The sequence below is a fragment of the Beta vulgaris genome, chromosome 7 (assembly GCF_026745355.1).
Source record: "Beta vulgaris subsp. vulgaris cultivar EL10 chromosome 7, EL10.2, whole genome shotgun sequence".
Taxonomy (NCBI): Eukaryota; Viridiplantae; Streptophyta; class Magnoliopsida; order Caryophyllales; family Amaranthaceae; genus Beta; species Beta vulgaris.
The window spans coordinates 50,612,275-50,625,967 of NC_079208.1; the positions used below are offsets into that span (position 1 = coordinate 50,612,275).

The 13,693-nt window shown below is 33.9% G+C and overlaps 1 protein-coding gene across 1 annotated transcript; it reads right to left on the bottom strand.

Annotated features, from left to right (window-relative positions):
* Positions 1 to 1,646: 1,646 nt before the first annotated feature.
* Positions 1,647 to 13,422, bottom strand: LOC104899633 (probable disease resistance protein At1g15890). Its single transcript, XM_010686861.4, has 3 exons — positions 13,268 to 13,422; positions 13,021 to 13,107; positions 1,647 to 3,552 (listed from the first exon to the last, which is right to left on the bottom strand). The coding sequence occupies exon 3, from the start codon at positions 3,421 to 3,423 to the stop codon at positions 1,933 to 1,935; it is 1,491 nt and encodes a 496-aa protein (XP_010685163.1). The 5' UTR covers positions 3,424 to 3,552; positions 13,021 to 13,107; positions 13,268 to 13,422; the 3' UTR covers positions 1,647 to 1,932.
* Between the last annotated feature and the right edge of the window lie 271 nt (positions 13,423 to 13,693).

Genomic DNA, 13,693 nt, shown 5'->3' on the forward strand with positions numbered 1-13,693 from the left:
GGCTGCGCTTTTCTAGCGCAGCCCTACTTGAATAATGAAGGGCTGCGATGGAAAGGGCTGCCCTCTAAAAGCGCAGCTCTACATACCATTTTCAGCGCAGCCCTACTGCTTTTTTCCACTAGTGACAGCTAATGTACATTCTCATTACATCCAGTGTACATGTCGAAAATTAAAAAAGTAACTGATTTGACAGTTACTGTTCACCATTTAATAACTGATTTGATGTCAACCGCCATCATTTTCCCCCATATACTGTTCACCACTTCTCTCTTTTCCACACTCAACCTCCTTGTACATTCTTGGATTCGTGGTTGTTCATTAATAAATTCAAAATGTACAATGACAACCCCCCAGTTGAAAGTAATTCAATTCCTGAAGATGATGTCAAGTGAGTAATTTGCAATCTTTGTACACTGGGTGTGTTGATGTTTGTTCACTAATGAAATTCAATATGTACAATTACAGTCCCATACCGAAATATGTCAAGTGAGTAATTTTCAATCTTTGTACACTGGTGTGTTTGATGTTTGTTCACTAATGAAATTCAATATGTACAATTACAGTTTTATACCGAAATTTAGTAAAATCACAATGTACACTGATGGTTATTGCTTTGATCACTGAAAATCCCCAAATGTACACTCGTATATTATTGTACACCAAACCACGTGCATTTGTACTTAAAAAAATTGTTTCAAGTGATGAGAGAGAAAGAGCTGACCCACTTTCAAAAATACTGTCAAAAGCCAGCCACATGGGCAAGGTGTAGGATGCTCATCCTACACCTCGGTGTAGGATCTAATTTGCGCATAATCAGTCCCTTCTCTCTCTTGCTGATATACATTATTTTTTGAAAAAAAAACTAGCTAATTTTGTTTAACTTATATTGTTGAATGGGTAACTAGACTCTAGTCTAATAACTTGATACAACTACAAAATAATATACCAAGGATGTCTTGGCCTAGTGGTTAAGATTGAAGTGTTGTGAACGATAGGTCATAAGTTCGAATCATCCTCCCTTATTTTATCCTATATAGCCCAAGAATTGTTATTAAACGCCTTTTTTTTTTTTTTTCTGTCTCTATTTTTTAAGGAAACGAATAGAGTGTAATGTATGGAAAATATTGGATACTACTAGCTATAGTTAACCTTCTATGATGTTACATGTAGCTATGTAAGCATAGTAAATAGGATTGTTCAAATAGTATGAAAAGCAGTTAATGTTTCTAATCATATGCAATATCTCCCATAAATTCTAATTTTGATCCAGTTTGTATAATTTAATTCATTTTTACTAATTTTTTAAAAATCAAACATTTGAAACTATTTCTCAAAAAAATTGAAATACAAATATAAAACTATTACTTTTAACAACTAATTTATTTAAAATAATTATAGTATCTTTCTCAAAAAGAAAATATAATATTCAAAATATTTAACCCATGTACAACACAGGTCACAAATTTCATGTCATTAAAATTATGCTTCCACCAAGATTTAAATCTTGATCTCCCATATGAGATAGAAAGCCATACTAGTGAACTCTAGGATCTTTGGTTCATTTTTATATGTCTTCGCCCTTTATATGAACAAGTGTAGATGTATACGTACCATATAACACGTCTGGTAAAAAATAAACATAGTCCTCGACACTCTCAACGGGAAAACTAAGAATTTGAAGGAAGATTACACAACTAATTAACAAACAATACTATAGTAATTGTTCAACAAAAAAAAAACACACACACAATACTGCAACAGTTGATAGGAGGATAAATCAAAAAGAAATTGGTAGTGTTAGAAATCATAATTGTTCAACAAACACCCCCAAAGATTCTTGTCTTGACAGATATATGAACGAAACCGCCAACTCAAGATCAGCTAAACTCCAACTTCGAGTTGAGATAGACCAAATTCACAAAGGTCGATAGTTTAAGTAACCCTGTTTGCCATCTTGCAGATCCACTTGTTCATAGTCAGTGTTGAAAGATCTGGTGCAACTTGAATCAAACACATTCTTTCAAGTTGATTCAGCACAGCATGACCCTGATCATCAGCATACGCACTTGGTCTGTCCATACCAATTAGCCCCGAATTCTTCCATTTTTCAATAATCTGCCGTTTAGAAACCTGACGATCATTAACCAACAAATTTGCAGCGACAAGAAAGCAATGCTGGACAGTGTTGTCTTTCAAACGATGATATCCAAATTTGAGCTGCTCTAGTATCTTATCCTCTTCATCATGGATGCTAGAAATGGTGTTCATCAACTCATTCAGCCGGTTTTGCCATTCTGAAAGGTCTTTAATATTAACCATGGACCGCGCTATGATGATGATAGCCAACGGCATTCTAGCACACTCATTTGCCACTTTAATTGCTAGTCTTTGAATCCTTCGCTCTTGATTTGAGAGCAGACGATGATTTTCACCGCATCTAACTTCGTGCAAGAACAGCTCCTCGGCTTCTGTCTTCTCCAATAGGTCCATCTTGAGGGGGAGGTCGCACTGCATCCTGTTGCACACGTCTCTAGACAGAGTACTAAACACTAGGATGCAGTTGACATTAGTACTTTCTGGAGTCATAAGTGATGGTATTCCTAGAAGTTCATAAGCTGAAAACTCATGTTTCACATTATCCAAGAAGAAAACGGCCTTACCAGAGCCTATATCCTGGAGTCTTGCCATTAACTTTCCTGCACTTCTTGCTTCATCGTGAACAACATCATTTTCTAAATCAACCCACATCCCATCTGCCACACATTTTTGCAAGGCCTTGTTGTAGTTTCTCCGATCATTCTCAAAATTAGGTGCCGTAGCCCAAAAGACAGCCTTGAAACCCTCTTGATCTTCAAAGATTTCGTTGTAGAGGCGCTTCATGAGATTAGTCTTGCCAGCTCCAGCATGACCATATATACCAATACATTGCACACTGCCATCTCTCAGGACTCGGAGTGCTCTATTGAATAGCCCACAAACAGTCTCACCGATGTACTGATTCTCTTCCAAAGGTAACTTTTCCCCACGCATTCTAACTTCGTCATACGTCAGGCCTTGCTCTAGCAACTGCCTACCTTTGCTCAAAATCCCCTGTCCTTCCTTGAGGTGTCGCTCAATGCTGGGCACCCACCTCATACGCTTCAGTATCCACTGCCCTTCCTGACTTCTGTCTAGCACCACCTGTGTGAACCTTTTGTAATCTTCAGCTTGATTTAAGTAGGAATCCAACACTCTCTTGCGCTTTTTCCCAGGTTCTAGCTCTTCCATTTTCGCTTCTTGATTCATGTCTTCCGCTTGGCTAACTACTTCTTGCAGCACATTACTCAGCTCAGCGCGTTTCATGTCTACCTCCACAAATCGTCTCCAAAATTCATATAGTGCTGGCAGTATTCCTAATACGACATTTAGCATATTTGTAATCATAGTAGCTTCTGGATGCTCAATCACGGTAAGAATAATCAATATGCTATTCACTTGGAGATCATGTCGTTCATGCTAAGCCTACATGCTGCATTGCTGCCCACTGTGCAGCTTGCATATACATTACTGACTCTGAAACAAGAGAAAAAATTACTATAATCAGATCGCAAACATACTCCTAAATATACTATTATCCTCCAAACTGAAATAATTGCAACACTTTTTTTCTATTTGATTTTTTGTATCTCTTTCGTCATCACATGGGTCTCTTTTTTCGTTGCTGTTCATCATACGAGCTCCTTAATCTTTGTGTACCTCCATGTTGCATGTAAGTAGAAATTAGAATAAAGAAGTACTTAATTAAATTGAGTATCAAACAGAAATTCAAAAAATACCTACTATTGGATATTGTACAGAAGTAATTGTAAGGAACAAACGTCTTAGTTCCTACAGAAGGAATAACTGTCAGAATTTTTTTGGGATTCTTTTTGCAAAATACTTCCATCCATATTGGATATACCGAAAAGAAAGTACTTCCATGAGTCCTTGATTTATTACTGTAGAGTAAAAATACTTCAATGATCAAGCAAGATTTTTGCCCGTTTACTTCAATGATGACCAAGCACGTACGACTTTTAGGGGTCATTTGGTTCAAGATATGGAATGGAAAGGGAATGGAAACAAATAAAGGAGGGAGATGGTAATAAAAATGGTTAGATTTATTGGGTGTTTGGTTCAAGCCATTGAATGGTAACCATTACCACCAACTAATAGATTTTGTTACTTGAGAGGGAGGGGAGGTAACAAATTGGGAGAGTCCATTACCACCAAGTAATGGTAATGGAATGAATGGTGAGGGATTGGACCAAACATGAAGAAAGAAAATCGGTAATTGATTTTCGTTTCTTGGACCCTAAATATAGTGAACTAAACAAGCTCTTACTATCAATATCTCTACTTACCTTATATTTGATATGTCTAAATATACATTATGAATCCAAAACATCACAATAATATGGTGCACTCATGAGCAGATTGCACCGTAGGTTGTTGGTTAGCCTTTTTTCCTAAAATGGATTACTCAACCAAGAAATTAATGTGTTTGCAAATTTTTACTACCATTAATAACTACCTTTTTAATTAACTAGAACTCTTACTTCCTAATAAGTACATCACCATCTCTTTTGACATGGAAAATAATAAGAAGAGACATTAACCACAAATTTTACCAGGGCCATTTTTTATATTCTTGTGACCCTGTTGTTATAACAAAATGAGGCCCCTAGTATAAGTAGAAGAGCGACTTGGTAAACTTTGAAAAAAGAGCTATAAGTAATAGAAAAGAGAGAAAGGAGTTTTCATTGTAATTGAGAAAAATATTAGATTTTTGTCCAGTTGAACTTAAGCTCAATATTGAACCCCTAAAAAATGTGATCCTAAATTTTACAATGTAAAAAATAATCACTTTAAGAGATGAAAAGGTCATGGTCAACCTAAATTGCGTGGGACGTAATTCTTAAATTTGCCCCTCACATTTGGGGAATTCCACATATTTCACTGAACTTTGACTTTGTGCTTAAAATACCCTTACTAAAGACAGAAATCCTAATGCGGTTATGTTTGTCCTCTCTCTCCTCTCCATCTTCATTTCTTCTTCCACCATCCTCCATTAATGACATACTAAATCTTCAATTTTCTCTTTCTCCCTCCACCTACATGAATTTCTCTTTCCTCCTCGTCTTCATTTTCTTCCTCTTTCTCCATGCTCATGTGACAATCAATTATGGCAATTTCAATATCTCACCTATCTTTTTTCAAGCCCTCTTAAACTCCTCATAATCTCCATCTTCTTCCTCTCTCTCGTAAATTTCAGAACCCCTTCAATTTCATTCCTCGTTGTTCTTAGAACACAATTCAAGCACAAATTCATAAAACACAACTCCTTAACATCGAAGAAGAAACTAGAACCAAATTGAACAACTCCATGAAAAATGTAAAAGCCATTTCTAAAACCCATGGCAGTTTCAACAACAACCATCACTTATTTGGAAGATATTTACAAAGAGAGAGACTCAACTTCACCATCATCTAAAATGGGGGTATTTCACAAGATGAAGATGGGGAAGAAAGGTATGTAGTTGGAAGGATAGAAAGCAAATTGGAAGTTTAGGATATCATCAATGGAGGACGATGGGAGAAGAGATGAAGAAGATGAAAATAAAGAGGAGAGAGATAAAAAAACTAACAACGTTAGAGTTTCGTTTTTAGCAAGGGTACGTATTATGAGCACAAAATCAAAGTTCAGGGGTATTGAGTAATTTCCCAAATATGAGGGGGTAATTTGAGAGTTATGTTAAACCTATGAGGTACCTGAAGAAATTTTTCATAATATTCATGTACAGCGGGTTCATTGATCAACCTATAACTCATCATTAGGTCACGCTACACTTCAACTCTAGTAAGAGGCCATGTTCATTATTGAATGTAAAATAATAGTTTCAACGAAAACATCTTTAGTTTTATTGTGTATTGGAATGAATAACATCAAGGAAAATTTGCCAAAAAAATCTTTTACGAGTTTAGTTTTGCAAAATAAACCGTAACCAAAAAGTTAATTATTTTTGCAAGATGAAACTTGAGACCATTTTTCGATGTTGACCATAGAATTTCCGCCGCTGACCACCCCTATTTCCCTTCTTCCTCTATCATCACCACCTAGCCACCACTACCAACACCTATCGCCAGCCCTCACCTATCCCTACACCCCCCACTTCACCCCAGTGCAACCCGCAACCATGAAGCCCCCAATTTACCCCTAGCCAGCCCCCACTACATGCAACCCACTCCACCCCACCAGCCAGCCCCCACCACCTGCAACCACCCCACCCTACCACCAGCCCCCAACCCTTTCATCCACCCTCTTAGGCGGAAGCCCCGACCACCCCCCCGATCGCCCCTACCCTCTCTCCTCTCCCTTTGCAACCCATAAAATCTAAACCTACCACCATCATATGACCATAAAACTCCTCACCGCCACCATGAAACCCACTACCCACTACCACCATAAATAAAACAGAAACTACCTCGAAAAACTTTGCTCAACATCAAACCAAAAACCACAAATGAGCAGATCTCGAACTTAAAACTCAAAAATCGAATTTTTGGGTTTGATACTTTGAGAGTCAAATCTTAGAATTCGATTATTGGGTTTAAAACTTTGAGATTCAAGCTGAAGTTTCTAAAAACAAGTGTTCGAAGTTGTGATTCAAACAAAAAAAACCCAAAAAGTTGAAGGAAGAGGGAGGTAATTTCAGAAGGGATGGGGCTCAGAGTCTAAAGCGGCAACACACATGAAGAGGAATGCGAGAGAAGAAAGTGAGAATCATGGGAAGTGAGAGAAAGGATGAGTGAGGAAATAGGGAGAGGGGTGGCTGGTGTGGTGGGAGGTTGGCGGTAGGTGTTGGTAGTGGTGGCTACGTGGTAACTATGAAGGAAGAAGGGAAATTTCTAGGGTCAAAGCCGGAAAGATAAGGGTCAACACCAGAAAATGGTCTCAGGTTTCATCTTGCACAAAAAATTAACTTTTTGGTTTGTTTTCGCCAAAAATGCTTTATAAGGTTTTTTTTCGCAAAACTGAACTCGTAAAAGGTTTTTTTAGGCAAATTTTCCTAACATCAATAATATGATCAACTGAAGATTATATTCATCGAGTCTTAAACAATATGCACATATAAGGCTCCGTCAGAAGATAGTTTAAACACTTACAATACCATTGCAATGACATTATCTTAAACCCAATTAAGGAGCTCATATGATGATGAGAATTGAGAAGAGAGACACAAAGATTTTACATGAAAAAGAGAAGCAATTTTACAACTAAAAGTTAATGGCAAAGTATGGATACTTGTTCAAGTTACAAGTATTCACTTCAACTCTTCAAGTTGCAAGTTTAGTTTGTTAGATTAGTTTCCTGAATATAAGAATAATTAGTTATTATTTATTTATTTAGTTTTAGTATAAATAGCTTATTGTACCTACTTCATTAACACAACTATTATTACAATGACCTTCTAAATCAATAAAGTTTTATTTCTATTCTCACTGTTTTCTTCTATAAAATCCATTGATGCCTTGATGGAGTGTCCAAACACCAGTTTTAACAGTACTACTATATCTACCAAATGATTAATCTACCCACTAAAGATACACAATTAAAATAATATTTGTTGATATTAAATTAATTTCAACAAAAAGAGTGTTGGTAACAATTTGATAGTATACACGCGTAAATTCATGAGTAGGGAAGGTAAGTTGGTTCAGAAAGACATTGATCAAGGTGGTACCAAATAGAGTTATGCTGGTAACCAAACTTGCTTGGTGGAAGTGTTGGGAAACTCACCTTGTGACTGTTACAAGTTTGAACCTCATTGCCTAGTTGTGACTGGGAGTAGGGATTCTCTTATTTCCCCTTTCTACTATCTTGCGTTGACCTATGTAGCTGGGTTGGTTGACCTGGGAGAGCTGCTGGTCTAGTAGGGTCATTCTTCTTACCTATGGGTCCCTAGTGGGGGGCCAAAAAATAGAGTCATGCTGGTACCAAGTTAGAATTTTGGTACCAACTTGACCGTACTTTGGTTAGTAGCATGATACAGTTAAGTTGGTACCAAGTTACCAATTTGACTCTAATTAATTTGGTACTGAATTGTAACTTGATATCAACTTATGAATTGATATCAAATTCTAACTTGGTAGCAATTGACTCGTACCAACTTGACTGTTTTTTAGTATTAATTTAGGGCTTGTTCTCCCCAGCTTATTTTCAGTTCAATTCAGCATAATTCAGTTCAGTTCAGTTCCGTTTAGCTCTTGACAATACTTTTACTCTCATATATCACTATTCATTTCAGTTCAATTCAGTTCAGTTCAGCTGTTTTATGCCGAAGAGAACAGGCCCTTAGCCATCATGTAAAATTACCAGCGTTCCCTTGTAGGAAATATACATTTAGGTAAAGTTCGAATTCTACTAGGCATTACTATCTCTCTCTTATTTTTTTCAAAGAAAATAACTATAATAGCCTAGTTAGGTTGCATCTGGATCTTGTATATGTCAATTATGTTAACAATGAAAAGAATGTTCATATGTGTACTTGTTGGCAAAAAAACAAAAAAGCAAATAATGTTCTTAAAGTTACACACTTGTGCTCAAGTTATAAAGTTCTATTGTATAAGGGAATGGGAGTATTGGTGTCCTCTTTTGAAATGCCTATTTTGCCCCCCTTCCTTTTCTAAATTACAAAAGGAATGTCAAAATCAAAATTGGCAATCATAGAAAACTACCGAAAATTAATTTACAACACCCACTCATAAATCACTCACAAATCACTTAAGAAGAAACTTTACAAATCAGTCATACAATTGAGAAAATCACGTTATAAAAATCACACAAATCACTCAAATAATCAAGAAACTTTATTAAAACTTAAAATTAACATACAAACTAAAACTAATAACCTAGAACGTCAATACAGACAAAAATATTTACTTACAAATCACTATTCTCAAGAACCATTCACATTTAATGGCGGGTCATGATAAAAAATAGAGGTGTATTTGTAGTGAAATCAGAATTTAGAAGTTAGACAAGAAATCAAAACTATTTACTTTTTTATAGTGTTTCCTATATATAATGAAACTTTTACATATATTTGGATTTATCTTTTTCTATTATATAATAGCGATTAATTATCAAGGTAAAAAGATTTATGTAAAATATCATTCAAGAATTAAAGTACAACATATCTCTATTATATAAGGGAAGGAGGAGCTATGATGTCCCCGAATGAAGATATTATGTTATCCCCTTCCCATTCTAAATTACAAAATCACTTACAAATCAAAGGGGGCTTTAAACAAAAATACCAAAAATATAATTATAACAATCACTCACAAGTCAACTAAAATCATAAAATTGCATAATTCACGTTATGCAAATCTCTAAAATGAGGAAACTTTACAAAAACTTAAAAATTCACTTACAAACTACAACCTATGAAAAAATTGACTTGAGATCAAAATGTCCAGTTTCTTTACAATTTATGAAGTATTGTACTTAATTCAAAAATCAACTAAAAAAATTATAATATTAGAAATCATAGATAAATTCAATAAAATTTCTTGTTCATAGAATTTAACTTTGAAAAGTTAAAAAAAAAATGGTGAGAGACTTAAGTGACAGAAACTAAACCAATCAAATTTTGTAACTAAAAACAATTATACTTCGTATGTCTAATGTGAAATTTTAACTCTTATGTCGAAGAAAATCGAGATTTGTTTTGAAAAAAATTCAAGCACGCATTGCGTGCAAAAAATTCTAGGCTAAGATTCAATTGCTCCAATCAACCATCAATTTTTTTGCTCCAATTAGATGCAGATCAAAGAAAAAGCAGGCGACTTAAATATTACGAAAGACTTGTAATAACATCTAATTTAAGACAAAACGATATATGTCTCTTATATGATCCAATTGCTCCTTTTGGTATGATCCTAGGCTTGTGCGTCTGTGTGATGATTAAACGTGTGTGTCTAATTTTGTTTCTCAAATCACAAATAGCAAGGGGGTGTGAAGTTTGACTTATTAGGATAATAAAGTACGATCATGTTCAAAGATGTAGCATGGTATATCATGCATGGCCGAGAATGTAAATAGTACAATTAGTATAAAAGTTGTTTAAAGCTTGTTAAATGAGAAAATGTGGGGACATATAATGACATATTGCTAGCACCTTTTTTTTTTTTTTTTTTTTTTTTTTACCTGAAAGTTATCATCCTGGCCTGGATCTATAATGGACTTCAGCTGGTCCACTAGCTGTCGTTCAATCATATGTAAACCATTACCTATTATCGAAAGATTCTGTTGTCTGATAGGCTAATAGCACTTTCCGAAAGCAATTTTTTTAAAAAACTTTTATTTCCTCCATTTCATAATATAATGTTTGTTTTTTATTAACACGATCTTTAAGATAAACATTTAACCTTCAATATCTTTAAAATCTTAATAATAAATATGTATAAAGTTGATATATGAAATCATACATCGAGAAGAATTTAACAAGATCTCACATGAATACTTGAATAAAAATGTTAGGTCAAAGATTTAAAAATTTGATCTCAAGAGAGAAACAAGCAATATATATTATGGGACGGAAGGAATAGATATCGTGTTTATTTGGTTGACATTAAATGATATACGAAGTGAAATTTTCTGAAAAGTGAAGAATAGAGAGAGTGTTGATGGAAGGAATAGATATCGTGTTTATTTGGTTGACATTAAACGATATACGAAGTGAAATTTTCTGAAAAGTGAAGCATAGAGAGAGTGTTGACATTACAACACGTATCAATTACAGAAATTCATTGTCAAAATAAATAAATAGAGGAATTAACTTATCTTTAATTTGTTTGATGTGATCAAATATAAGAAAAAGGGTATGCGTGGAAAATCTCTAATGGACTTGAGAAACTAGCTGTTCAAAGTAGAATATTAGGTAAAAATAGTTGTTGGTAAAATTTTATTATGTAATGAAAGGCAAAAATGCTTTAGACAAAAACTACTCCCATAAGCAAAAAACTACCTGAAAGTTAAAAGCTACTTTGTCGAACACTAAAATAATTTTTCGAAAGCTAAAAGTTACCTAAAAGCTACTTAAAAGCTACCTCAAAATTTACGCCGAACACACCCTTATTCAATTACATCGATTGCAAGAAACTTAGACTTGATACTAAAAAAATGGAAATCATGGTTGAACCGTTGAGCGTGTACTCACTCTGTATGTTTTGATTTGTGCACATGGAATCTTGACATTATTTCCGACTAGAGATAATCTTCTAAAAAAATTTCAATATATAAGAAAAATATAGTCGTGTGAGGTGCTTATTTGATTCGTTTCGATGATTATTAATATGTAATGAAAGATATTTAAAATAAAAAATTACATTAACAAATGTGCACAATCAAGATATTTCATTATTGATGAGTCTGTATCTTGAGTTTTTGAGGTAAAAGGTTGAGTGATATTTTACTTGGTAAGTTAAACTTCAAGTTAAGCCTTAGATAGTAATAGAGGACTACTTCGAGTGAAGTTAGAGATCGAGTAACAATCGAGGAAACTGTTATTGTGTACTCGTTTTTGTAGAGGAACTCAAATCATGGCCTATTATAGTTGACTGAGTTCAAAACCCCTCTAGGTCGGGTTTTGTCGTTTCAATTTGGGCCAATGAAGATTTTCCTCATCAAATCTCTCACATTCGTATTTGAAGTTCCTTTCACATTTTATTTCCGAAAAAATTACTAAAATCCATCTACAATTCTCCCTCCCCTCTTATAGACATTAATCTAAAGCTAACATCAAAGATTGTTGGATTCATATTATTATACATCCTTCAAATTCTTTTTGGTTGCAATATTTTGACGTTTTGCATTATCTATATAGTTATATTGACCGTAATTTGATTTTAATTGCATATAAAAACAAATGCTATATGTAGTTGAGTTTCTCTTAGCATATAGGAGTATAATTCAAATATCAAATTTTTATAATTTTTACTAATAGATAATTAGAGATTTTATATAATGGTCAAAATTTTACATTAAAAGCGTAGAAAATAAATGTTGCAACTAAAACAATCATGTAAATTATTTTGTCACAGTTGGGACTTGGAAGACTTGTGTGAGGAGTTCACCTTAGGATGACATCTATTTTAATTGATTTAGTTTTTTTACAACGAGAAATTTAGAAATCACAAAACCCACTCTAATCTTAGCTATATAGCTAAGTACAAGAAATTAAAATTTGGGGAATAGACTTCCGAGAAAGACACTATTATTCTATTCAATCACAAAATGCAAATCCGAAACCAATAATAATTCTGCTACCTTCGAGACTACAACTAAGTTTAACTAAATCTACGAGCTAACCTTAAACAACCTTAAACATATGAAATGAACGGAAAAAACAAACTACAACAGCCAAAAATTCCAAAACAGAAATATTAAAAATATACGTGCTAGTACTAGTTTAGTAAGGAATTCACAGTAATAACAATAATGTATTGCTTTTTTATTGTATTGTTTAAAAGTTTTTTTTTTTTTTGCATGTTTTAATTTGGTTCTTGAGCTGTGATTATGGGAAATATTAATAAACTTCATCCTTATTCTTAGATAAAACTTTTTTTATTCACATTACACTAGCCAAATAATTAAAAAACTTATATATATATATATATATATATATATATATATATATATTACGACCATTATTATTGTTATCATCATCATTATTATTTTTAAAATATATATAGTTGACTTGAACCGGCTCAACCGGGTCGGGCCGCCCGTCAGTTCAACAGGTTTATTGAAGATTGGCTGACGAAAGTTTGCCCTGGTGATTCAGCCGGCGCAATGCTAAAGATTATGAAGCAAAGATCCAGACATAGCGCATTTATAAAGAGAAAAATATGTACATATAATACTTATAGAAAGAGTATATATATAGAAAGAAGTATATATATAGAAAGTAAGAATTTAAATCAGCAGAAACTCACAAACAGATATTCGAGGTTTTAGCTGCCAACGAAAATGGGTGCAGCCATAAATGATACTTTACGTCCTGATATTTTAGCCTGACATAACTGCAAATCACAGAAAAATAGTTAGACAACCAAAAAAGGAGATATAATACTCGGATAAATTTCAGTGTAGTACTGTAATAATGAATATATAATCATTGATTAATGTCTAGTCATCTGGTAAATTGGTCTCGTAATCTCTTTGAAGTTTTGATGAACCTACCTAGCAATCTCGTACGGTGAAACGCGGGATAAGCTAAACTGAAGATGAAGATGAAGATGACGTATGTTTATGGATCTATATTGAGCGAGGAATGAGCTTTGGAGCTTCATTTTCAGAGAAGACTTTTGTCTAAGTCTTTTTTTTGTTAATTAGAGTTTCTTCGTTCAGTCTTTTATTATTTAGTAGTTAGTACTCTTAGTAGTGGCAGGTAGGTTTTGTACCTAGTTACCTCTAGGAAAATTAGTGGAAACAAATATTTTAAGAAGAAAATATTTTGCGAGGAATAACCTCAACCGATTTTTCGGTATTTATCAAGCATTTTTCAGCATTGACTCGTAAAAATCAAATATGTGGAGTGCATACATCTCTTATTTTTTAACCCAGATTTTCTCCATTTTTCGACATTTACCAAGTATTTTCCAAAGT